Below are 25,458 nucleotides of genomic sequence, written 5' to 3' on the forward strand. Positions count from 1 at the left end.
AGTTTATTCCAGGCGTAGGGTGCAGCGAGACAGAAGGCGCGAAGTCTGGAGTTGGCAGTAGTGGAGAAGGGAACAGATAAGAAGGATTTATCCATGGAGCGGAGTGCACGGGAAGGGGTGTAGGGAAGGACGAGTGTGGAGAGATACTGGGGAGCAGCAGAGTGAATACATTCATAGGTTAATAGAAGAAGTTTGAACAGGATGCGAAAATGGATAGGGAGCCAGTGAAGGGTCTTGCTAAATTGAATATTCATTTGGTATCCGAATACTCTCATTGGTTGAAACAATAAGCACTAATCCCTCAGAAATACCACTGACCTAGCTATTCAGCAGGTCTAAACTTCTTCCTTTTCCAAAATAAATTATATTGAGGTGAAAAATACAAATAGTGCTCTATGGTACCCATTTGTCACAACCGTGCACAAAATCATTCACGCAGATGCCCCACTCTATATGCTAACCCTAGTGGACCTACCGCCCAGAAACGTCAAAAGATCGGCCCGCAAATTCCTAAACCTGAATTTTCCCAGCTGCAAAGGAGTGAAGTACAAACAAGCTTATGCTACGACCTTTGCATACAAAAGCACACAGTTTTGGAATGTGCTACCCAAAACCCTGAAAACCATGAACAATCTAACCAGCTTCCGCAAAGCTCTGAAAACACACCTCTTTAACAAAGCTTACAATAACCACCCTCAATGATACAATTCATCCCCCAAATCACCCAAACACACCTAAAACATTTCTCATACAACCTACCCAACATCAGCCCATCAATCACCTCTCTTACCTCAGCTTATGATCAACTGTATTTAAATCATGTACTGACTTTATCATAACCTCACTCTGTAAGCCACATTGAGCCTGCAAAAAGGTGGGATAATGTGGGGTACAAATGCAATAAATAATAAATAATAGCAATAATTTACTAAATTGCAGGCCCTGTGCTAGCAGAGGCGGCCATTTTTGCTGTGTGCTAGGCTCCTTTTACCACAATGGGGAAAAAGGCCAAAGAAAGAAATGGCCATGCGATAAGTTCATACTTGCCACACAGCCATTTGGGGGGGAACACTTACTGTCACCCTTTGAGGTGGCGGTCAGGGCTCCCGTGTTAACCCGGTGGTAACCAGGAAACTTCCTGCGCAACTAATTTTACAAAAATTCTGGCAGCACCAGAAAATGCCATGCACTAGAGGCAGAACTACCACCGGCAGTCGTGTTTGGCTGGGGGTGGGCTTGCTGCGCTTTAGTGAAAGGGCCCCTGTGATAGCAACAATGAAATCTAGCTAGGACATATGGGGGGCAGTTCTATAGCGGGGTATCTAAGATCAGGTTCCTGGTAGGAGTCTATTCTATAAAAGTATGCTGGCACTGACTTTCCTTTCTAGAATATTAGCCTAATCAGGTATACACACACTTAACATTTAGGAGTGAGCAAAAACATTAGCCACAGAGCTGCAGATACCCATGCAACTTACAGTATTCTATAACTTATCCCCGAGATTCTATAAAGGATGGGCTTCAATGATTTAATTATTAGAGCTATCAAGCACTTCATGGCCCTTTTACTAAGCTGTCGTTAAAGGTGGCCTGTGCTGTTTTTAGCGTGTGTGTTTCCTGCGTGCTGAGGCCGCTTTTAGCGTGGCAGTAAAATGGCTGCAATTTCAATTTTCCCCTTAATAGCCACATGCTAATTTCACATAGAAATTTGCCGATTAGCACAGGATATGTCTACTCTCCGCCCCCAAACATGCCCTCACGTTATAAAATAGTTTACATTTTTGTAGCGTTGGATTGGCCTTTTAGCATACAGTTAGCACATGTGATTGCTAACCACTGCTTAATAAAAGGGCCCCTTAATTGGCACTAATTATGATTTGGGCATTAATCTGGCTACACGCTACTCTGTAACAGTGGGTGGCCAAATTGGATCTTGTGGAACTCATAAGGGGGTGTGGCCATGGGAGGGGCAGGCAGGAGCATTCACAAAAGATTGATTGATTGATGCGTTCTTGTATCCCACTGTTATCCGAAACCAGTTCTTGGCTCAAAGTGGCTCACAATTTACATTTTGGTGGAATTGCAATGGTGCTTTACAGTTAAGATGGGGAGATGACGATCGTTATCTTTCGTGGTTATTTATAACATTTTTTGAAAAAGGTAAGTTTTCAGTTCTTTTCTGACCTGAAGATAGTTTGTGATGCTTCTTCTGGTTTTTGCTAGTGAGTTCCACCACTTGGAACCTAGGTAACTGAATCCTGCTGTGTAGATGGTCTTATCAAACATATAAATGGCAAGTGACCGACTCACCTGCAAATGCGCAGTAGAGACTTCCATCTCTGTCCCGCCCTCACGTCAAGACGTGATGATGTCAGAGTGCGGAACAGAGAGGGAAACGGAGTCGGACTGTCGGACGCTGCCGCTGCCACTTGGAAACGAACATCGCGCGCACCAACCTCCACTCTCCGCCCCCATCCCCGCCACCACTGCTCCCGCCCCCCCTGCCTGCAGCACTTTCACATGGCGGTGAGAGGCGCTGTCAGGTCAGTTCAGGGGGCCCGGCACGGAGAGGGGAGCAGCGGCGGCGAGGAGGGTTGCTGGAAATCTCGCCCATTTTAACGGGCTTAATGGCTAGTGAAGAAATAAGTAACCTCTGGTTTCTGGGCTTGTATTTCTTTCTTTTGCATTTCTTTATAGATGTGCACAGTTACACAATAATGCGCTCAATTTATGCAACAGGATTTACATCAGGTTTCAGCCAGCTCAAGTCCTTCTGCCCAATGTTGAACGCTGAATTTGGCACTCAACACTATTCTGTAATGAGTGCTCACCTCAAAGCGTCCTTTAAAGAATAGCATTTAGCACCAATTTTTGTCTGTTAGGACTTGTGACCTTGATTGGCCACTGTTGGAAGCAGGATACTTAGCTAGATGGACCACTGGTCTGACCCAGTATGGCTGTTCTTATATTCTTATGTTCTAATTTTCAGTACAATTTATAGACTCTGGACCCATCCCTGGGATTCTATATATCATGCCTAGCATTCTGCGCTGAAATCCAAGTGTATTCTATAACAATGCGCATAACTTAATTGGCTTAACAAGTCAATCAGTGTTTGCAACAGCTCTTATCAAGCAATAACGAGCACTAATTGGCAATAATTAGAATCATTATTGACGCATTTTACTGTGCGCGTCGTTGGTCTGACTCTGTGCGTTCAAAGTGGATCAGACTGTGTACGTTTCTGCCCTATATTTCTTATTGGTTCAACATTCCACAGTGGCTTTAGGACTTACAGTAATCAGACCACAGGGACTGCTGAAACAGGCCTGTGTGGCCGAAACACGATTCGTGTCCAGTCCAGTTTTTTTGTGAAATAAACTTCTAATGAGAACTCTTTGAGTCCGTTGGATGTTTTTTTCATCATCTTCGTTGTCTCCGCTGTGTTTGCTTGCCTGTTTCTACAGATGTGAAGGCTTTTTGTTCTTCTGTGCTTGTTGAATAATGAGAATTTACATACATAACTCGATAAGCGTATTCTGTAATGCACAGTGCCTAAATTCTAAAGCGCAGAACCGAAAAAGGGACGTGGGTAGGGGCAGGGCCGGTCTTAGCAAGTGCGGGGCCCTGTGCAGACCAATTTGGTGGGGCCCCATCCTAGCCCCGCCCCTACTCTAGCTCCACCCACCCTAGCTCCACCCCATTGATAAGATTATTCCATTTTTAGAATTTTTTTTTATTTATGAAATTTCAAATAAAGACAAATGAAGCTAAACTTGCACAAAAAAACTGATTGAAATAATAAGCACAATGCTATCATCATGAAACCTCCCCTCCCCAGAAATTATTCAGTTCGAGTCCACTACAATTAGTAGTTCCAATTCTCATAACAAAGGAGAAAATATGGAAAAATATTAAGAAAAGATCCAGCACAGTGCTACAGTGTACAAGGTATGCCAGGAATGCTTTATCTGCCTATGGCTGGAGAGAGGTTGAGTGACTCGATGCGGTCCCGGTCCGGGTCGGAGCGGAGGCACGAGGCAGAGTTGAGGCACACTGAGCGGGGCCCCCTTAGGCGCGGGGCCCTATGCGGCCGCCTTGGTCGCCTCTGCCTAAGACCGGCCCTGGGTAGGGGTGTGGAAATGGGTGTTTCATGGGCATTCTAAAATTTATGTGCACTGTTATAGAATATGCCTCTCTGCATCTAAATCTATGTGCTGGTATTTATTTATTTGTTATCAACACTGAATGCTTCCCACTGCTCATGTATGGAAGAAAAACAACAGAATGAAGTCTTGCAGATCAGCCAGCAAAGGTAGCCCATGGCAACGGCGGCGGCAGGGGAGGGTTTGCGGTGGGAAGGGGGGGGGGTTGAGAGGGTCGTCGGCAGGGGGGATCCAGGCCCCCGTGGCCCCACGTAGCTACGCCACTGATTTGTACCAATGATAATGTAGTGCAAATGCCTGTGCCTAAATTTACACACAGAGCACCCTTATTCTATAATTACGCACATAACTCAAAACCACGCCCCCCCCCGATCCACCCCAAAACGCTCATGACCCTCCCATTTCCATGCTCCCTTTCTTGCCTAAATTTTAGGCATGGATCCCACGACTAACTTTGCGTGCGTAAGTCCCAATTAAATCTAATGAGTGCCAATAATTTGCTTGTTAAAAAGCTAATTCTTGGCACTAATTGACTCATTATAGAGTCAGGGGTTTAGCGGGCAGGAAAATCCCACGTTAGCACATGCTAAGCCCAGAGTTTTCTGCGGCTTAGTAAAAGGGCCCCTTTGTGAACACTGCAGCAGTGCTGTACCGAAAAAAAAAATACTGGTTCACAGCCCTAAGAGAATTACAGAGCATGAAGACGTTTGGATCCCCATAAAAAGCTTGCTACAAGAACACCAGACATCATAGTACAGAAGAAAAATGCAGAACAGCATTGATTATAGAGGTGTCAGTTCCTAGCGATTATTCTGTGAATTGGGTGGGAAGAGAGAAGTTCCTGAAATGCCAAGAGATGCAGTCAGACACCCAAAAAATGTGGCAGAAAGACACAGAAATATTTCCCCATTGTATTTGCAGCCACAGGTGTGATTAAAAGCAATTTCCAAGCACACCATGATAGATTGCAAATACCTGTTACATCCTATGAACTCCGGAAGGAAGCTGTCTTTGGCACGATGCAAGCACTATGGCGAGTGTTAGCAGTACATTTGACAGACTGGGAACATATTCCACTTACCCTGGCTTAGGAGTGAAGTTCATGACTGTCAAGCTAGGCACAAAACTAATCCATTTGGAGACATTGCCCCTCCCCCTCCCCCCTAAGAGAAAGCCTACCTCAAATTGTACAAGTCTCAATGTAGGAAAAACACAGGGTGGATCCCTCTCCAGTGCCTTTGCTAGGAAGACACTGGTGAAGAAATCACGGATACGTGAGCATATCCAGTGGCTACTGCGGATATGGGTTTTCTACTGTTACTGTTTGCCAAATTATTTGTCTGCATCAAGCACTCCACAAGACTTTCCTTTTGGAACATCATCTTGAGTAATTGTGTGGGGTTTTTGTGGTTTTACTGGAAGGTGCCAGCGGATTTCCACATGCCTAAGGGCTTTGGAAGTTTGTTTTCCCTTCAACCAGAAAAGGATCCTGGGATATGGGTGACTTTTGAGCTCCCTAAAATTCCTTGCAACTGATGAAAGGGTGGGCCGGGGTTACACTAGTTAAAATCGTATTCACTGAACTATAAATGAAAAGGGAATATGAAGCATCAAAGTGTGTGTTCTTTCTTCTTAAAATACCAGAAAATATGTCATATAACTCTGGGGCCTTTTTACTAAACTGTATTAAATGCAAATGCCTGCTTAACTCAGGCCGAAAAGCTTACTGCAAAATGCCTTAAAGTGTTTTGCAGTAATTTGCCAATCAGCACATGCTAATCATGCATTCGTTTTTTTTTCAACCTTTTGTTTCAGGAGGCAGGGAATAGACTAGAAAGTATTATCCAGCTAGCATGTAATAATTAGCATGTGCTAATTAGATAACTTGGACAACGTGGAAGCACTAAGGACCCGATGCTCAGAAGCACCATTCTTAAAGGCCTCCACCACGGGGAATAGTGATCATGCCGAGGGATAGTGCAACAAGCCTAAAAATGCGTGCTGATGAGCTAATTCCCTATTCCTTCCCAATGCTCAGTGGGCAACACACTAAACACCTTATTCCAGCTCAGAGCTGGTGATACAGTTGTGTTGAGCCGTGGGGAGGAATAACATAGTAACATAGTAAATGACGGCAGAAAAAGACCTGCATGGTCCATCCAGTCTGCCCAACAAGACAAACTCGTATGTGCTACTTTTTGTGTATACCCTACTTTGATTTGTACCTGTCCTCTTCAGGGCACAGACCGTATAAGTCTGCCCAGCACTATCCCCGCCTCCCAACCACCAGCCCCGCCTCCCACCACTGGCTCTGGCACAGACCGTATAAGTCTGCCCAGCACCATCCTCGCTTCCCATCACCGGCTGGCTCTGCCACCCAATCTCGGCTAAGCTCCTTAGGATCCATTCCTTCTGAATAGGATTCCTTTATGTTTATCCCACGCGTGTTTGAATTCTGTTACCGTTTTCATTTCCACCACCTCCCGCGGGAGGGCATTCCAAGCATCAGAGAGACCGAGATCCTTTTTTTTCGTTCTGGGCTGTCGGCTGAGCTGCAAGATGGAACATTAGAATCGTGTCCTGAGTGACCCCTGCCTGACTGAAGAGTGGGGGAGGATGGCAGGAGACCTCTGCAGATCTGATACTGAAGCCTTGCTGCCATCACATTAGGACAGGGAGCAGAGCAGCGCAGAAAAAGTCAGGAAGGAGTTTTTTTTTCTTCTTGCGCTGTTGGCACCTCTTTCTCCTCCTCCCCTCTGGTGTTCTGGACATGTGCTGAATGCACAGCTCTTCAGTGCATGCGCCAGACACTGTCTTCCCGCCGAACTTCCAAAATGCTCTCACAATGCGCCTATATTTGCATGTCATTAATGCTGAGTTCCTTTGCCTCGCGGTTGTGGTGGTATTTTTCCAGTGCTGTTTAATACAGCGCCGGAGTGTTGAACATCTGCCTCTAAGGGGGGGGGGGGGGGAATCTATAAATGGTGCTCAAAATTTGGAACAAAAAATAGTCAGTGCTGAATGGTATTCTGTAATGAGCATTCCAGGATCAGCACCTTTTATGGAATAGTGCATAGCGCTGGGATTCACACTCAACTGCGGGTGCAAGGAGTTACACCAACTGAAGCCAAGTGTAAATCCCAGTGTGTAAGTTGGGCACAGATTCCCTGATGGGCAGATGATCAGAAACAAATGCGGGAGCAAGAGACTATTAGCACCATACTAGCGCCCGTGTTTGCTACCGCACCATGATCAGAGCCCCTGAGTGCATAAAACAACGCGCGCTCGCGGGCTCTGACCACAAATACCGTGGAAATGCATGCTAAACAGGGCTCTGAGTGCAAGTAGCACGCAAATGCATGCTAAAAAGGTATTTTATTATTCCTTCTCAATGATCAGCGGGCAGCTCGCTGTCTGCAACAAACCCTACGCCAGCTCAGAGCTGGCATCAGGGTTTGCAGACCATTGGGGAGGAATGGTGAGCCATGTCCTACATGCACTTGCATGCTGGCAGACTCCCTGATCCCCCACCTCAAGCCAGCGACACTTGAACTGGGCGTCTGCTGGACCACCAGACCCTGTGTCACTGGCATGGGGTGGGGGTGTAGGGACTTGGGGGGGGGCACTAGATCACCAGGGCCTTGCATTGCAGGGGGGGGTCTGGGGGTCCCACAGACCTCCAGCCCCTATGATTGACAGGTCTAGGCCTTTGAAAGCCTGGACCTGTCAAACAAGTGTTGAAGAATCCCCCTGCACATTTACCCTATGATCAGAGATAATAGCGTGCTTAAATTTGCATGCTATTATCTCTGATCATAGGGACGGTAAAGTCCCACACTGTTCCAGTGCTATTTTTAGAGCGCTGTTTGGAACAGCGCAGGGTTTTTGATCATCTGTCCATGAATTCCCTGAATTCTATAACACTATTAAGAGAACGCCCATGTTCCTCCCATGGCCAGGGCTGTTGAGAGACAGAGCTGGGCACAGGGCAGGGTCTCCATCATGCCCCCCCCCCCACAGGCCTCCACTGCTGTCCCCCTCCCCCTTACTTTCCTGCATCTGCATCTCCCTTGGTCTGTCACTCTCCTGCTCCTTTGTGCTGTGAGGGACCCTGGTTATTACATTAACACAATCACCTGGGTCCAGACACACAGGTACAGGAGAGAGACAGACCGAAGGGGCAGAACCTTATTACGTCCGGGCACCCTTTGGATGCCAGACCCGGGGAACCTTGCCCCCCCCCCTTTCCGGAGCCCTGCCCATGGCCACACTCTCTTTAGAAATCCGCACATAAACATGCGCTATTCTATAAATGAGTGCGTAAGTGTGTTTTCATGCAGATCTGCCATTTCTGCCTCGTTTCGGTGCCTTGCAGCCATTAGAACAATTTTTTTTCATGCTGAAAATTCAGTGCAGAAGCCATATATACAATTTTCCCCTTATCACCTCCTCAATAGAAGGCTTATTTTTTACAAGTTCCAAGTGCTAATGGAAAAATTAGCGTGGTATCTGCAAAAAAACAACAGAAAAAAAGACCTTATGTACTGCCACGGTAAATCTGGGCTTAATGCATGCAAAAGTCCCATGTTAGCCTGCATTAAACCCAGATTTTGTCGCAGCTTAGTAAAAGGGCCCTCTGTATCTATGGTTTGTTATTGGAGGTTGGTGATCTCATGGGTGAATCAGGATACATGGAAATTCTCCCTTAGGGGTAGGACTGAGGGAGGAAGATGGCCAGACAGGTAAATGGAGGAAAGGGTGATCCACCTAGGTGGATGAACACTAACTCCCACGAAAACACAACTGTCGAAAGAAAGTGGGGAAATGGACCAATGACTCCAGGGAAACAGGATACTGGTATAAAAAGTAGCACTTTATTCACAGACTCGACACAGTACTGTGTTTCGGCCACAGGCCTGCCTCAGAAGTCTTAAGAGATCCTTGATACTTAAAAGCGATCTCAATATCAGATGGTCTGAGGTCACACCAACAATCCCACGTGGGATTGTGGGATTGTTGGTGTGACCTCAGACCATCTGATATTGAGATCGCTTTTAAGTATCAAGGATCTCTTAAGACTCCTGAGGCAGGCCTGTGGCCGAAACACAGTACTGTGTCGAGTCTGTGAATAAAGTGCTACTTTTTATACCAGTATCCCGTTTCCCTGGAGTCATTGGTCCACTTCCCCACTTTCTTTCGACAGACAGGTAAATGTACATTGGATATAGCAAACAACCCAATGGGTAAAGGAGGTCCTTTGTTGCAGTGGCAGTGCTTGAGGAGCCACAGAGGAAGGAAGCATTACACATTAATTGATTTGATTTGATTTGCTTACTTTATTTTTTGTCTATTAGATTGTAAGCTCTTTGAGCAGGGACTGTCTTTCTTCTATGTTTGTGCAGCGCTGAGTTCGCCTTGTAGCGCTATAGAAATGCTAAATAGTAGTAGTAGTAGTAGTAGTAGTAGTAGTAGAAGCCCTATCTTTATTTGGGCAAGAAATAGACAGTCTTCCCCCATGTCCTTCACCCAACCTCTCATTATTATTATTATTATTATTATTATTGTTATTATTATTATTTGTTGCATTTGTATCCCACCTTATCCCACCTCTTTGCAGGCTCAAAGTGGCTTACAATACATCATGAGTAGTGGAAGAATGCTAGTAGTTAAACATTTAGTATTGCAGGATCTTGGTCAGCATGATGATAATAAACAAACAAACCAATAGAGTAATAGTATACAAGCAGATATTATAAAACAGTTCTGAATATAGATGTGCGAGTTGTGTATATTCACAATTGTTGATCTTTGTGGTACGCTTTATTAAAGAGATGGGTCTCCAGTAATATGCGGAAGTTTGTTCTTTCGTAGATCGATTTCAAGCTGCGCGGCAGTGCATTCCATAACTGTGTGCTCAGGTAGGTAAAGTTTGACGCATGCATTAGTTTGTATTTCATTCCTTTGCAGCTGGGGAAGTGCAGATCAAGGAATGTGCGGGATGATCTTTTGGCATTCCTAGGTGGTAGGTCTATCAGGTCTGACATGTAAGCTGGTTTGTCTCCATGGATAATTTTGTGAACTAGTGAGCATACTTTGAACATGATCCGTTCCTTAAGTGGTAGCCAGTGTAATTTTTTCTCATAAGGGCTTGGCGCTTTCAAATTTTGGTTTGCCAAATATGAATCTAGCTGCAGTGTTCTGGGCTGTCTGGAGTTTCTTGATTATTTGTTCTTTGCAGCCGGCACATAGTGCGTTGCAATAGTCTAGATGACTGAGCACCATTGATTGTACCAGGTTGCGGAAAACACTCCTTGTTGTAACCTTTGCATTTGGAGGTTGTGGGTGACCTTCCATTCAGGTTTCCCCAAAGATCTAGTATCATTCTCTTGCTCGAAGGGCTCTTCCCATGCCATTTTGAATTCTGTTACCCAGGCATCCTGTCAGTTCAGAGGTGACTTCCTCATTCGGCTCAGGTTTGGCGCAACAGAGGACAGAGCAAGTGTCAAGTGGAAATCTACATTCTGACATCATAATTTCATGACACACACAAAAAAAAAGGGCAAAGCAAATGACAGACCAAGATCTACATTATGGATAGTAAAACTCCACCCAGAAAATAGTGAACTGATCAAAATGACAATATCAACATTTTTTTTTTTTAAAGAATGGAAATTCATCTGTAAGGACTCACCCGAGCCCAAGAGCTTAATGTGAAATTGCCAGAATCACAGGTCGTTATTTTGGGTATTTAATAGTTTTCTGCTGAGATCTGCATTATGACACTATTATTTCAATTAATCTGTAATCAGTCTGAAAGGAAAGCTATGTCCTCTGCCCCCATCACCCCTAAAAAAGATAGAAACTGAGGGCCCAATATTCACGGTGATTTAGCCAGCCGCTGACTGGTTAGGGGGTCCTTTTACTAAGCTGCGTAAGCGCCTGTACGTGCCCAACAGTGGCATAGTTACGTGGGGCCACGGGGGCCTGGGCCCCTGTAGATTTGGCACTGGACCTCCCTGCCGTTGACCCTCTCGACCCCACCCCCTCCCACTGCCAACCCTCCCCCGCCACCACCATTGGCTACCTTTGCTGGCGGGGGACCCCAACCCCTGCCAGCCGAGGTCCTCTTCTTCCGGCGCAAGGCTTTGTTCTGTTTCTGTGAGTCTGACGTCCTGCACTTACAACGTGCAGGACATCAGACTTACAGAAACAGAACGAAGCCTTGCAGATCAGCCTCTGCCAGCAAAGGTAGCCGACAGCGACGGTGACGGCGGGGAGGGGGGGTCGAGAGGGTCGTTGGCAGGGGGTGGGGTCAAAGTTGTTGTTGGTGGAGGCGGCGTTGGCATGGGGGGGGTCAAAAATGGCGGGGTGGTCGGCAGCACCAGGGGGTGCTAAAATGTGCCCCCTCACCTCAGGCTCGGGACCCCTCTCCCGTCAAAGTCTGGCTATGCCCCTGGTGCCCAATATGTGCCAATTTGGAGTTACTGCCCAGCTACTGCATGGCTCTAACGGTAATTTCATTTTTGGTGCGCGTCCACTACGCGCGTCTGAAAAGTATTTTTTATTTTCTGACGTGCGCCAGCTACACGCGTCAAGTGGCATTTGATACGCATAGGTCATTACCACCCGGTTAACGCGTGAGACCTTACTGCTAGGTGATTGGCTGGTGCTAAGGCCTCAGACCCAAAATGGAAGTGCGCCAATTTTTATTTTGCCGCTCATCCATTGTCAGCAAAAATTTTAAAAAGGCCTCTTTTACAGGCATGCTGAAAAATGGAACTGCGTGTGCCCAAAACCTGTGCCTACACTACCGCAGGCCATTTTTCAGTGCACTTTAGTAAAAGGACCCCTAGATTGCTTGGTTGGGGTAGCTGCTAATATTCAGCACACTTAAGTAGCTCAGGGGTTCTTTTACTAAGGTGCGCAGAAAAATGGCCTGCGGTAGTGTAAGCAAGGATTTTGGGCGCTCGCAGATCCATTCTTAAGCATGTCTGTAAAAAAGACCTTTTTAAATTTTTTGCCTAAAATGGACGTGCGGCAAAATAAAAATTGTTGTGTGTCCATTTTGGATATGAGACCTTACTGCAAGCCATTGACTTAGTGGTAAGGTCTCAAGCGGTAAACGGGTGGTAATGACCTACGCACTTCAAATGCCATTTGACACGGGTAGCTGGCGCATGCCAGAAAATAAAAAATATTTTTCGGATGCGCGTAGCGGGCGTGCCAAAATTGAAATTACCGCAAGGGCCACTCAGTAACCAGGCGGTAAGTCCAACTTGGCGCAGGTTGGGCACGCATAGGCGCCTACACGACTTAGTAAAACGGTCCCCTCAGTGTCACTGAATATCGTGGTTAGTGCCAAACTCAAAGCCGGATACATCTGAGGTGTTCCAGGGGTGGAGTCAGCACTTGTTTGCTTAAGTGCTGATATTCAGCCCTTAACTGCTGGATTCTATATAGTGCACCTAGAAATCCGCTCTGAAATATAGGCATATTCTATAACAACACACGCAACTTAATTGACTTAACAAGCTAATTAGCGTTTTTAACAGCATTTAACAAGCAATAATGAGCACTAATTGGCAATAATTAGAATGTACATGCACAACTCACTAAGCACAGTTCAAAAGGCTATGGGCAGGGAAATGGGCATTTTGTGGGTGTTCCAAAATTTATGTGCGTAGTTATAGAATATGGCACAGTGCATGTACAGCTACAGTGGTGGAAATAAGTATTTGATCCCTTGCTGATTTTGTAAGTTTGCCCACTGACAAAGACATGAGCAGCCCATAATTGAAGGGTAGGTTATTGGTAACAGTGAGAGATAGCACATCACAAATTGAATCCGTAAAATCACATTGTGGAAAGTATATGAATTTATTTGCATTCTGCAGAGGGAAATAAGTATTTGATCCCCCACCAACCAGTAAGAGATCTGGCCCCTACAGACCAGGTAGATGCTCCAAATCAACTCGTTACCTGCATGACAGACAGCTGTCGGCAATGGTCACCTGTATGAAAGACACCTGTCCACAGACTCAGTGAATCAGTCAGACTCTAACCTCTACAAAATGGCCAAGAGCAAGGAGCTGTCTAAGGATGTCAGGGACAAGATCATACACCTGCACAAGGCTGGAATGGGCTACAAAACCATCAGTAAGACGCTGGGCGAGAAGGAGACAACTGTTGGTGCCATAGTAAGAAAATGGAAGAAGTACAAAATGACTGTCAATCGACAAAGATCTGGGGCTCCACGCAAAATCTCACCTCGTGGGGTATCCTTGATCATGAGGAAGGTTAGAAATCAGCCTACAACTACAAGGGGGGAACTTGTCAATGATCTCAAGGCAGCTGGGACCACTGTCACCACGAAAACCATTGGTAACACATTACGACATAACGGATTGCAATCCTGCAGTGCCCGCAAGGTCCCCCTGCTCCGGAAGGCACATGTGACGGCCCATCTGAAGTTTGCCAGTGAACACCTGGATGATGCCGAGAGTGATTGGGAGAAGGTGCTGTGGTCAGATGAGACAAAAATTGAGCTCTTTGGCATGAACTCAACTCGCCTTGTTTGGAGGAAGAGAAATGCTGCCTATGACCCAAAGAACACCGTCCCCACTGTCAAGCATGGAGGTGGAAATTGTTATGTTTTGGGGGTGTTTCTCTGCTAAGGGCACAGGACTACTTCACCGCATCAATGGGAGAATGGATGGGGCCATGTACCGTACAATTCTGAGTGACAACCTCCTTCCCTCCGCCAGGGCCTTAAAAATGGGTCGTGGCTGGGTCTTCCAGCACGACAATGACCCAAAACATACAGCCAAGGCAACAAAGGAGTGGCTCAGGAAGAAGCACATTAGGGTCATGGAGTGGCCTAGCCAGTCACCAGACCTTAATCCCATTGAAAACTTATGGAGGGAGCTGAAGCTGCGAGTTGCCAAGCGACAGCCCAGAACTCTTAATGATTTAGAGATGATCTGCAAAGAGGAGTGGACCAAAATTCCTCCTGACATGTGTGCAAACCTCATCATCAACTACAGAAGACGTCTGACCGCTGTGCTTGCCAACAAGGGTTTTGCCACCAAGTATTAGGTCTTGTTTGCCAGAGGGATTAAATACTTATTTCCCTCTGCAGAATGCAAATAAATTCATATACTTTCCACAATGTGATTTTCCGGATTTAATTTGTGATGTGCTATCTCTCACTGTTACCAATAACCTACCCTTCAATTATGGCTGCTCATGTCTTTGTCAGTGGGCAAACTTACAAAATCAGCAAGGGATCAAATACTTATTTCCACCACTGTATTTGCAAGGATTTACGCCATGTTTTCATTGGTGAAAATGGAGGTGTGTAGTTTTAGGCACTGAGATATCAACTAAGCATATTCCATACTCCATACCTAAATCTAGGCACCACTTATAGAATGTGCTTAGGCAGAAATGTTTTCCATGTGGATTTTTTTAGGGCCTTATATAGAATCTGGCCCTAAGCGCACAGGTTTAGCGCAGAAATGGGATCACATAAAAGTATGTCCTAGTTTTTCATGGTAACCCATGGTCACTTAAGTGATAAATATCAACTTAAGTGACTATCAGGGGCATTTTCGAAAGAGAAGGGCACCCGTGTTCCGACACAAATCCGGAGATGGGCGTCCTCTCAGGGTCGCCCAAATCAGCAAATTGAAAGCTGATCTTGGGCGCCCTCAACTGCAGTCCATCACGGGGACAACCAAAGTTCACGGGAGCGTGTCGGAGGCACAGCGAAGGTGGGACTGGGGGGTGCTTAATATATGGGCGTCCTCGGCCGATAATGGAAAAAAGAAGGGCGTCCCTGATGAGCATTTGGTCAACTTTACTTGGTCCATTTTTTTTCACGACAAAGCCTCAAAAAGGTAGCCAAACTGACCAGATGACCACCAGAGAGAATCGGGGATGACCTCCCCTTACTCCTCCAGTGGTCACCAACCCCCTCCCACCCTTAAAAAAAATTTGTTTTGCCAGCCTCTATGCCAGCCTCAAATGTCATACCCAGCTCCATCACAGCAGTATGCAGGTTCCTGGAGCAGTTTTAGTGGGTGCAGTGCACTTCAGGCAGGCGGACCCAGGCCCATCCACCCCCTACCTGTTACACTTGTGCTGGTAAATGTGAGCCCTTCAAAACCCACCAGAAACCCACTGTACCCAAATGTAGGTGCCCCCCTTCACCCCTTAGGGCTATGATAGTGGTGTACAGTTGTGAGGAGTGGGTTTTGGGGGGGTTGGGGGGCTCAGCACACAAGGTAAGGGAGCTATGCACCTGGGAGCAATTTGTGAAGTCTACTGCAGTGCCCCCTAGGGTGCCCGGTTGGAATCCTGGCATGTCAGGGGGACCAGTGCACTACAAATGCTGGCTCCTCCCATGACCAAAGGGCTTGGATTTGGTCATTTTTGAGATGGGCGTCCTCGGTTTCCATTATGGCCGAAAACCGGGGACCACTATCTCTAAGGTCGACCATCTCTAAGGTCGACCTAAATGTTGAGATTTGGGCGTCCCCGACAGTATTATCGAAACAAAAGATGGACGCCCATTTTGTTTTGATAATACGGGTTTCCCCGCCCTTTCGCCGGGATGTCCTTAGAGATAGGCGCCCTTAGAGATGATCATCCCCGTTCGATTATGCCCCTCCATGGGGCCCTTTTACTAAGCCGCGTGTCTATGCGTGCCAACTTGGCGTTACCACCCAGCTACTATGTGGCTCTTGTGGTAATTTCATGTTTGGCATGTGTCTGATATGTACATCAAAAAAATAATTTTTATTTTCTGGTATGCATCTGCTACATGCGCCAAGTGGCATTTGACCCTCATAGGTCATTACCGCCCAGTTAACGTGGCAGTCAATGGCTGGCAGTAAGGTCTCAGACCCAAAATGAAAGCACACCAATTTTTATTTTGCCACACGTCCATTTTTGGCAAAAAAAGGCATGCGCGCCCAAAACATACACCTACACTACCGCAGGCTAGTTTTCAGTGCACCTTAGTAAAAGGACCCCTACGTCTTAACCAGCTTAAAAATAACCAGATATTCAAAGCCAAAGTTTGTACTGGTCCTGGCTTTGAATATCCGGTAATAATACTTAGGGCTGAATATTGAACCTCTGTGTTTTAAGCCCTGGGGATATTGAGGCCCTTTTATTAAGGCACAAAGGTGCCTATATGTGTACGATGTGCATCAAATTAGAACTACCGCCCAGCTACCATGTGCCCCGGCTGGTAATTCTAATTTTGAAACGTGTCCAAAACGCACGGCAGAAAATAATTTCTATTTTCTACCAGGTGGCGCTAACCGGGCGGTAATCAGCAGTGTACATGCGCTGACGATTACCACCCATTAACGTGTGAGACCTTACCTCTAAGTCAATGGGTGGCGGTAAAGTCTCAGGCCCACAATGGACGCACACTGGTTTTTATTTTGCCACACGTCCATTTTCGCCACCCCCCCAAAAGTCTCGACATGCCCAGTTAAACGAGGGCTGGGCCCGTTTGGGAAGGTTCTGGACAGGAAGGAGAGAGTGCGTGGGGGGGGGGGGTGAGAGGTGAGGGGTGAGGGGGGGTTAGTGTTCTCTGCCGGAGGGCTCGTGGGCTGGAAGGATTGGTTGGCTTAAAAGAAGGCAGCCAGCCCTTGAGCCTGATTCTTGCTTCCGATTGGAGGAGAGGTTGCCTGGGGCAGGGCAGTGGGGAGGGAATAAAGGCTGGGCTTCCTCCGAGTCTCAGGGCGTTTCCTGATCCTCGGAGGCGGCTTTGCCCTCCCTCCCGCTCTCACATTTAATTGAGGGGGCGAGGCTTCCTTTGTTGTGTTGTAGAGTTCAGTTTTTCAGGTGAATGGCGTTGGATTTGTCGCAGCGGCAAAAACCCGAGCTACAGGAGCAATGGCTCATGGGGATGAGCCAGGGCATTAAAGGCGGGTCGGGTGGCCCGGAATAAATGTGTGGAGGTCCTCACAGGCCAGGGCTCTTGCTGTTAGGGCGGAGCCGGGAAGAAGAAGAGTTGCGGTGACAGCAGGAAGTGGAAGTTGCTGCTTTGCTACCAAGGCGAGCGGCGGAAGGGGGCAGCTGTTGATGTTATGCTTTCACAACTGTAGCTCAGGGGTGGGGTTATCCTTTACTGATGTTAATTGAAAGTTTTAAGTTGTTAATAAATCAATCTGCGGCCTATGGTTATCCCACAATGGTGTGCAGAAGAGTTATTGATTGATGAAGTATAAGGGGGGGGGGGGAGCAAAGTAAGTGGGAGGGGGAGGGGCATGCCTGGTCGAAGGGTTCCCTGCTCCATGGGTTAAGCAATGAGGCACAGCAGCAAATGCCAGATCTCAAAAGGATTTGCCAGTCTTTTCTGCCACTGTTAACGTCAGACTAAAATCATAAAAATAGGAGAAATGATAAACGTAGTTTTTTTCAAATATGGCACGTGCAAATATCCATGACTTCAATCTAGGTGTGATTTCTACTAGGGATGGGCAGCTAGAAAATTGTCATCTTTTGTCATTTCCTGTGCCATCTACAAAAATGTTTATTTGTTTTTGTTTTTCTAGCCATTTTGTCAGTTTTCGATAATATTGCACACTCTGAAAATAACATGTACTATTGTAGGGAGAGGGCGCATTCTTCCAGATAGTGCATGCATGCACAAGTTTGCACAATAGTTGACACAAGTGCAATGGTTAGTGCATGCATGGTGGTTTCACTGCTGAGAAAGAAGGTGCACACTTGCCTGAAACAGTGCATTCTCTCTAATTTCCTTGCCCTGTTTTAGCAGGCCAGGCTATTTCAACCAAGGAACTTATCAGTATTGCAAAGGGATGCCTTGTTTATTTTTGTTTATTTAAAAAAAAAATCTGTTGGAGTATTTTTAGCACGGCTGACATTAAAGATCCAGTTTCTGATGGGCCTAAATAATACAAATTGGCCAATCTATTTAATTATGGGCCTGTGAGTGCGATTACAATAATGCACGGTTGTTGTTTTGATAGATTACTGAAGCAGTTCACCTCATATCAAAATCCTGGTGTAATAACAACAAAATAGCATATATTGATTTTGTTGTGTACAAGAAAGAAGTCTTTGTGTGGTCCCTTCGTCTGCCTCAAACCTCCTCGACTGATCCAGGAGCTGGGACCAGCTCTTGTCAGAGATCTTTCACACCCGACCTTGAATGGGAAGGCTTCCCGGACTGCTCAGCGTCCCTGATGCCCTCCGGTGCCGGCCAGTTTCCGCCCTCCGTCATCAACAGCTACTTGCCAAACCCAAGAGGAAACACGAACACACCCCGTCACTTTTCATGTAAACGCTAAGGAGACATCAAACGGGGTAGCTTTTTTATTTTTTTTTAATTTGCTTTTCGCTTCTTCGTGTCTTAGGCCGCTAGGTGTGCCAGTGTTACATCAGGTTGGGCTACCTGCATCCAAGTCTACAGCCTTCTTCCGCATGGCCTTGAGAGTCCCTGGAAATAGGGATCAGAGAGGACACATCCTTGAGTCGGGCTGGCTGCCTAGTTAGAAAGCAGATAGGGGCTGCTTCTTTTCATTCTTTCTCAAAGAAAGGACAGGGAAAATTGGAATATTTATGGAGGAGGGGGGGGGGGGGGGGCTGGTCTTAAACATGCCCATTTCGGGTTGTAGTTCTATGACTTTCTGATCTGCCTGAATGATTCGGGTTTAACCTTCCCGGCTTCGGATTAATCCGTTCATTGACGAATGGGAATGCAGGCGTCTAAAGTACAGTAACTGTTGGAAAAAAACAGACGTTAAGGATCGCACCAGGAATGTAAAAAAAGAAACCCACCCCCAACCCTGTGTGCAATAACAATTTCGGTACCTGCAGTATAACAAAATTAACTTCATAATCTATTTTTTCCGCAGCAAAAAAATGAGTAGCAACCTATCTTAGTTTCTTCAGTTATTTTTGGGGAGAAAACTCCCACGTCTGTGTCGTAAGTCGGCCTTAAGCTTTCCAACTTTCTTTGGGGGTGGGGGGCAACAAAAACACTTTCACTTTTGGGCACAGACTTTGTCATTAGGTGTGTCTGGTGCTTCTTTAACCTGATATGTGAGCAATTTAACTTGAAAAGGAGAAAAAAAAAAGCCTTACCTTGAGCAGCCTAAAGCCCGGTTCTTTACATTAATGCTATAATTGGATGGGATTTTCAGGAAGAAAAGAAAGAAAGAGGGAGGGGGAGAGAGAAATGTAGTCTTAGGACCCCATATGAGTTCAGTGTTTATTTAGTGTACTTAACGGATGAGCTTTTTTAGAAATACAGCCAAGTACAGAAGTTGGTGAGAATAAGCAGGAAAATGTCCAAGTGCTCCGGGTGCGCAATGCGTGAATTTTGTTTTGTTGATCTCAGGCTGTTTCCAGAGAGCCTGAGCTGAAAATACAGAGTAATCAAGTCGGTTATAAAAAAGCGCCCAGAAAAAAAAAATTGTTGCGTAATGCAGTCCAAATTTCAGTAGATTTGATTGAGAAAATGCACCCCCCCCCCCCTTGGTTGCAGGTCGCAACGATTGATCACAAGGAGTAAAAATGGAAAGTGGTCTTGCAAACGGATACCTCAAGTTTCCTCAAATCACACATACACTGTAGATAGATTTGCCTATTTCGTTGTGATATATCGTAAGGAATATTTTTTTTTGTTTGTTTCTTTAAGATTTTACTTGGTGCAAAATCATTTGAAAAAAAGCAGTAAACGTCTGCGAAACTGTTCTATTTTCTAGGAGAAAAATCCAAGTAATTCTGAGAACAGAAGACATAGTAGATGGCAAACAATATTATTATTTAAAAACCATGCTTTATATTATGAAAACTAATCTAGGACCTTTCTTTTGTACTTTCAAAAAGTAGGTTTTAATCCTCTCCTTTTGTGGAGCGCCAGATTTGCATGAAGAAAAATGTTTTTTTCTGATTCCCAAAATGATAAGATACTTTTAGTTATCTTTCCCAAATTTTTGCCCCGTGTCCCACGGTGTTTTCCTTCATCTTCGTTTACGGAAAGATGGCAAAAACCCTAGAATCAGCTGCTGATACAGACATGAAAAGAAAAAGAAATATTTTACATTTTTTTTTTTTTTTTTGCTTAATGCATAAGATAGATCATATTTATTTCCCAAACGAAAAAAAAAGTCTTTTAAACGGTCTCCTTCTGTATCTACAGACATTGGGAAAAAAATAAAACAGCAGAATCAAAAAAAAAAAAAAAGTTTCAGATGGGGGCAGTTCACACTTTTATAGTTTTTTTTTTTTTTTTTTGCATTTTAGCAGCTTGTACCCTGGGAGTGAAATCCGGGCAGGTTGTTATAGCTACCCAATCCACAGGGGTCCTCGTGTCTATTTAAACCCCCCTAAATCTCGCTTCCCCTTTAAACAACATCTTATCACTGCTTGTGGGCGAACATGTCCCTAATGAGTATTAAAACACTATCTCCTTGCAATTAGCTCATTCCCGACTCGGCTTTCCTGATTGACAGAGCAGGAGCAGTAGCTGCAGAATTTCCCCTTTGGCAATATGTGCTGATTGGGTCTCTAAAGAGAGCTACTTCAAACCTTTTTTTTTTTTTTTTTTAATATTTGCCTTCTTGTGTACTCGTGTCTTGGCTGGAAGAAGAGTTACCTGAGTTTTCTTTTACAAGAGTGGGGGTGGGAAACTTACCTTCTTGGACTGTTTTTTTTTTTTTTTTTAATTTTTTGTGTGCGTGTTTTTTTTTTTCTTTTTAAGAAAAGGACAACCTTTACCTTTTTTTTTTCTTTTAAGTTTTTACAAACTTTGCTGGAAATGAGATCCTTGGGGTATTTCCTTTTTATTTGTGGGCTGAGCCGGGCTATGTCAAGTTACCCAATCTGGTGGTAAGTTTCCTATCTTTCTTTCGTTTTTTTTCTAATGTAAAGGTTATTATTATCATTATTTTTAATGCACATTTGCAGCTCTAGTTTCTGTTGCACCGAATCCACAGGCGCAGCAGACTTTAAGCCGTTCTTTTATACAGTATCTAAACTTTGTCGCTGTGTTTTTGTTTTTTTAAATTTCATTGAGCTACTTGATCTCAATTCTCTGCCTTGTAGAGAGGTATCAGATGACTTCTAAAGTGATCCTTGCGCTTTGAACCCCTTGCAAAGAACAAAAGGCACTGATTGAATTAAGGAGATAATGATACAGGATGACAGGAGTTCTTCAAGGTAGTTTTGAATTAGTCGGGTGGAAGAAAGGAGAAAGAGAATCAATCTGGTTTGCCTCCACCACCACCACACACTTTTCGCTTTAAGGAATATTAAAAAAAAAAAAAAAAAAAGAGAGCAGGTAAGACAAGACTGAACAACTTGAGTTAGTACAGTATGCGAAGACAGGCAGGGGAACTGTGGAAAAGGTTCTAACCCGAGATGGAATGATTTAGGAACCAGTTTGCAAGGTGGAAGAACAGCCCGTGCAAGGAAAGGGAGGATCTCTTGCTTTAGAGAAATGATTTTATAGCCAAACGAGGTGAACAGACGGAAAACTTTTCTAGGCGATATAGATGAATGGCAAAACTAGGGAACTTTAAAGGAAAAAAAAACCGTCAGGTTCTCTCTCTCTCTCTGGCATCTTTAAAGCTATTAAGCTTGAGGTGAACTGTGGTGCAGGCAGAAATGAACGTGAACAACCGCAGTCATTTCGTCTGGTTAAACTCAAAAGTTTGTTTGTTTGTTTTTAAAGAGACATTTCCTCTTACGTCTTCATTAAAACAAACAAAAAAAATACATAAGTAGCAAAGCAATCGGCATGTAATATATATATAAAAAAATACGGCAACCTTTTATAGGACTGACTACCAACTGGTATGTCCAGAATTCTTTCTCATTATAACACTATATTCTAATTCGGACTTCTTTGCAAAGCAAACGCTTAAATAATTCAAGTTTTAATTTTTTTTACAGATTCATACCTAGCAAGTGGCCTGCATATGCAAGATTCTTGTTTACCTTTTGTTAGACCTATGTTTGGTTTTCTGGCCACCGGGGAAATAAAATGGAGAGTTTTGTTGTTTTTTTGTTTGTTTGTTTGTTTGTTTTGTGATTTTTAATGAGATATGAGAGAACTAGTAGCAAAGGGGAGCTTAAATAGATCGATAAGCGTGCAAACTCAAAGCAGGTGTGCAATGCAAAAATCCACCCCCCCCCCCCCCCCCGCTTTATGAACACAGGACCCCAGAGGACTGCAAAAGGAAGCAGTTTTGAAAGAGTGCATTTTATTTTCCTTTGTGTTTTGGAAACCCCCTGTTTGAGAAGCTACAGTATTCCAGGGTCTAGCGCTGCAGGTTAAAGAAAGAGACGGGCTCGTAAGCCAGCGCGCTGCACCTTTAAGAGACGAGCACATAATTATAACGCTTACCACAGAGCAAATTAAGCGAATGGTGCTTGACAAGGCATGTAGATACAGATATAATTACTAAGTTTAGATAATTGAGATGATGGAAATCCCAGTGGAAAAGGGCCGTGCCTTGAACACAATTTCCTAGCAAGCAGGAGATAAATAAACGAGCATTTAGCAAATACCAGGGTAATTATAAAATACTATTAGTAAGTAATCCTACCAGCTCTTTTCTAGACTAATTTGCAAAATGCTGCAGCTGAATTTAAGGCGCACATGGGTTGTTAGTTCAGTTTGCGGCAGGCTGAAAAGTTTTAATACAGTTTGTACGTGAATTTGCAGTGGATCCGCTTTTCTTTGTGTCAGACAGGGACGGGATATAGGTAACATGCAAGGCTGTCTCGTCTGTCTGTCTTATTTTTAGATTGTAAGCTCTTTTGAGCAGGGACTGTCTCTCTCTCTACGTTGGATGTTCAGCGCTGCGTGCGTCTGGTAGCGCTATACAAATGTTAATAATAATAATACTAATAATCAGAAGGGCAGTATTTATGTGCAGTTGTCCGAAAATATATCTTGAAATGCACAGATAAGTATATCGATATTTAACTTCTTTCTCGGTGCAATGTCATCCTTGTTCCATCATATATTTACCGCCGTTTGATTTCACCCGTCTCGCGTATTAAACGCGAATACAATTTTATTTCCTGTAATCCGCACAGAAGAAGCCGGTGCAGGGAATGGGGAAGGAAAGGGGGCTTGGAATAGTTGGTTTATTTTCCCAAGGTAACTTCGGCTACTGTAGCCATAAGAGAGTATCTGAAAACTCAAGGTTCCTTTTTTTGGGTGGGGTGGGGGGGGGGGGGGGGTTGAGAAGGGAGGGGAGGAGGTCAGGCAAAGAAAATTCTAGGTATGTCAGAAGAGAATTCATTTCGGTTAGGAGGAGGTAGTAAAATGCTAATGTGCCCTTGATAAGACAAGCAGCCCGGAACATCTGGACTGAAGTCATTAAAAAGCAATCTTTTATTCCGTCACTGCACGGCTATAATTAGGCAACTTCTCCCGCATTCTTTATTCGCCAAGGAAATACATTCCATTCACGGCAGCATCTTCTGTTTTCATTTGTGGCACGAACTTAAGAAACTGACGCCTTTTTCCTTCCCACCTTCCTGAAATACAGCGCTGCAGAGTTTGAAGAGCGACTTGCCTTTTCTTCCACGCACATATAGTGCGCTGTAGCGCTCCTTGTGAAGTGGCAGGTGTGACATGCCTGCTCCCTATACGAGACTGCGCTTAGGCTTTGCTTTTTTGCTTTGTTTTCCTTTTGATTGTTTGTTGTTACATAATAGTAACATAGTAGATGACGGCAGGGAAAGACCTGTACGGTCCATCCAGTCTGTGTTTGGGTTTTGCACTTTTCCATAATCAAGTGGCAGACAGAGGCAGCCGTTCCCCACTCTTGTTCAGCCAGGGTCTAGGGCGCTACATTTGGTAGGTTGACTGTAAGTAATACATATACTACCTGCAGGCTGGGGGAAGGGGGGGGGGGGAGAGAGAGAGAGACCATCAAATATGACCAATTCATTCAAAAATGTAAGTCAGAGAGAGAGGGAGAGATCACGTGACGCCGACTATGTGGGAACTCCATCGGTCCATTAAAGAGCAACATTAATTTTAAGATACTTGTCTTGGGTTACCCTACAGCGCTCACAAATGAGATAGGGATACATTGAGATGCAGCTGTTGATTTAATATTTTCAGTCTGCCGCTGCAACTCTCTACATCTCGAGGAGTCTTGGTATTAACCAGATGGAGAAGAAGTGAGTCTGGCAAATGCTCTCGGTAGTGACACCTACATGGTGAACTTCATTGCAGTCTAGATTCCACCTTTGAGGGGGGAATGGTTGTCATTTAGGAAAGGGTTAAAAAAAACTACCTTGGGTTTTCCATTAGTACTTTAAAATAGTCTTTTTCTAGGCTTAGAGCGGTGGGGTCAATGTTGTATAGATTATGTTTTATTTCGTAATGAGTCGTTTTAAAATGGGATCTGTGCGTGTATGTTTTACGCTTCTGGGTTCTATTATGTCTGTAAATTGCATCGAGCTTGTCCTGAGGACGTCTTGCTTAATAAAATTAAAATCGAGGGGGCTGAACGCAGGCATTGGACTATGGCAGCCAGTGACCTTCTTATGGGCTATGTCTTGAATGTTGCCCGTCTCCCATGATGTAGTCAGACCTTGTTTTCTCTGTTGAGGTAACAAATTGTTGGGTTTTAGACCCTCCTCCTTCCACACCCACACTCACACTTCCCCAAATCCAATTGTAGACTATACAGCTTTTCATAGCAGTCTTTCCCCCCCCCCCCCCCCCCCCCCCCCCCCCTAATGAGGGCTTTTGAGTCGTCCCGGGAATTGTTAGCCGAAGAGCAATTGATCTAAGTGCTTTTGCTTTCTGAAGAGGGGCTTTGTACCCTAGGAAGAGAGTGAGACAATAGCTTGCAAAGCACAACATAGGGCATGTGGCAATCAAAAAAATTCCAGACTAATAGTAAATTCTACTGTAAATGCCTGTGAGTTTCAGGATGACATTCTAGGGCTTGAGTAGTCCTAGAATAATCGGGTTTTTTTTTTTTTTTTTTTTTTGGTAGCAATACAAGCTTAAAGAAAGATCGATGTGAGCTTTTCAGATCTATGTTAGTGTCTTGACGTTTGAATATATGTGTGGTCTCTAAAGCTCATGGTTGGGCTTTTCTTACGTTTGTCTCTTTCTTTTGTTTGTGTTTCTTGGTTTAGTCTCAACATACAAAGAATTCTAAACCGCAAGATAGCATCAGACAAGGATCCACCTGTAAGTCAACAGCTCCTGTTCATCTGGCCAGAAGTTAGCATGCTAACTACTTGATACAAACCATAACAATTT

The 25,458-nt window shown here is 44.8% G+C and overlaps 1 protein-coding gene across 1 annotated transcript in view; it reads left to right on the plus strand.

Annotated features, from left to right (window-relative positions):
* The first annotated feature begins 20,973 nt into the window (after positions 1–20,973).
* WNT3A (Wnt family member 3A) overlaps positions 20,974–25,458 on the plus strand; it is a 252,913-nt gene continuing 248,428 nt past the window's right edge. The window contains exon 1 of the mRNA XM_030197295.1: positions 20,974–21,044. Coding sequence (XP_030053155.1) covers positions 20,974–21,044 — 71 coding nt within the window. The remainder of the gene's footprint in view (positions 21,045–25,458) is intronic.

The sequence above is a fragment of the Microcaecilia unicolor genome, chromosome 1 (genome assembly GCF_901765095.1).
Source record: "Microcaecilia unicolor chromosome 1, aMicUni1.1, whole genome shotgun sequence".
Taxonomy (NCBI): domain Eukaryota; kingdom Metazoa; phylum Chordata; class Amphibia; order Gymnophiona; family Siphonopidae; genus Microcaecilia; species Microcaecilia unicolor.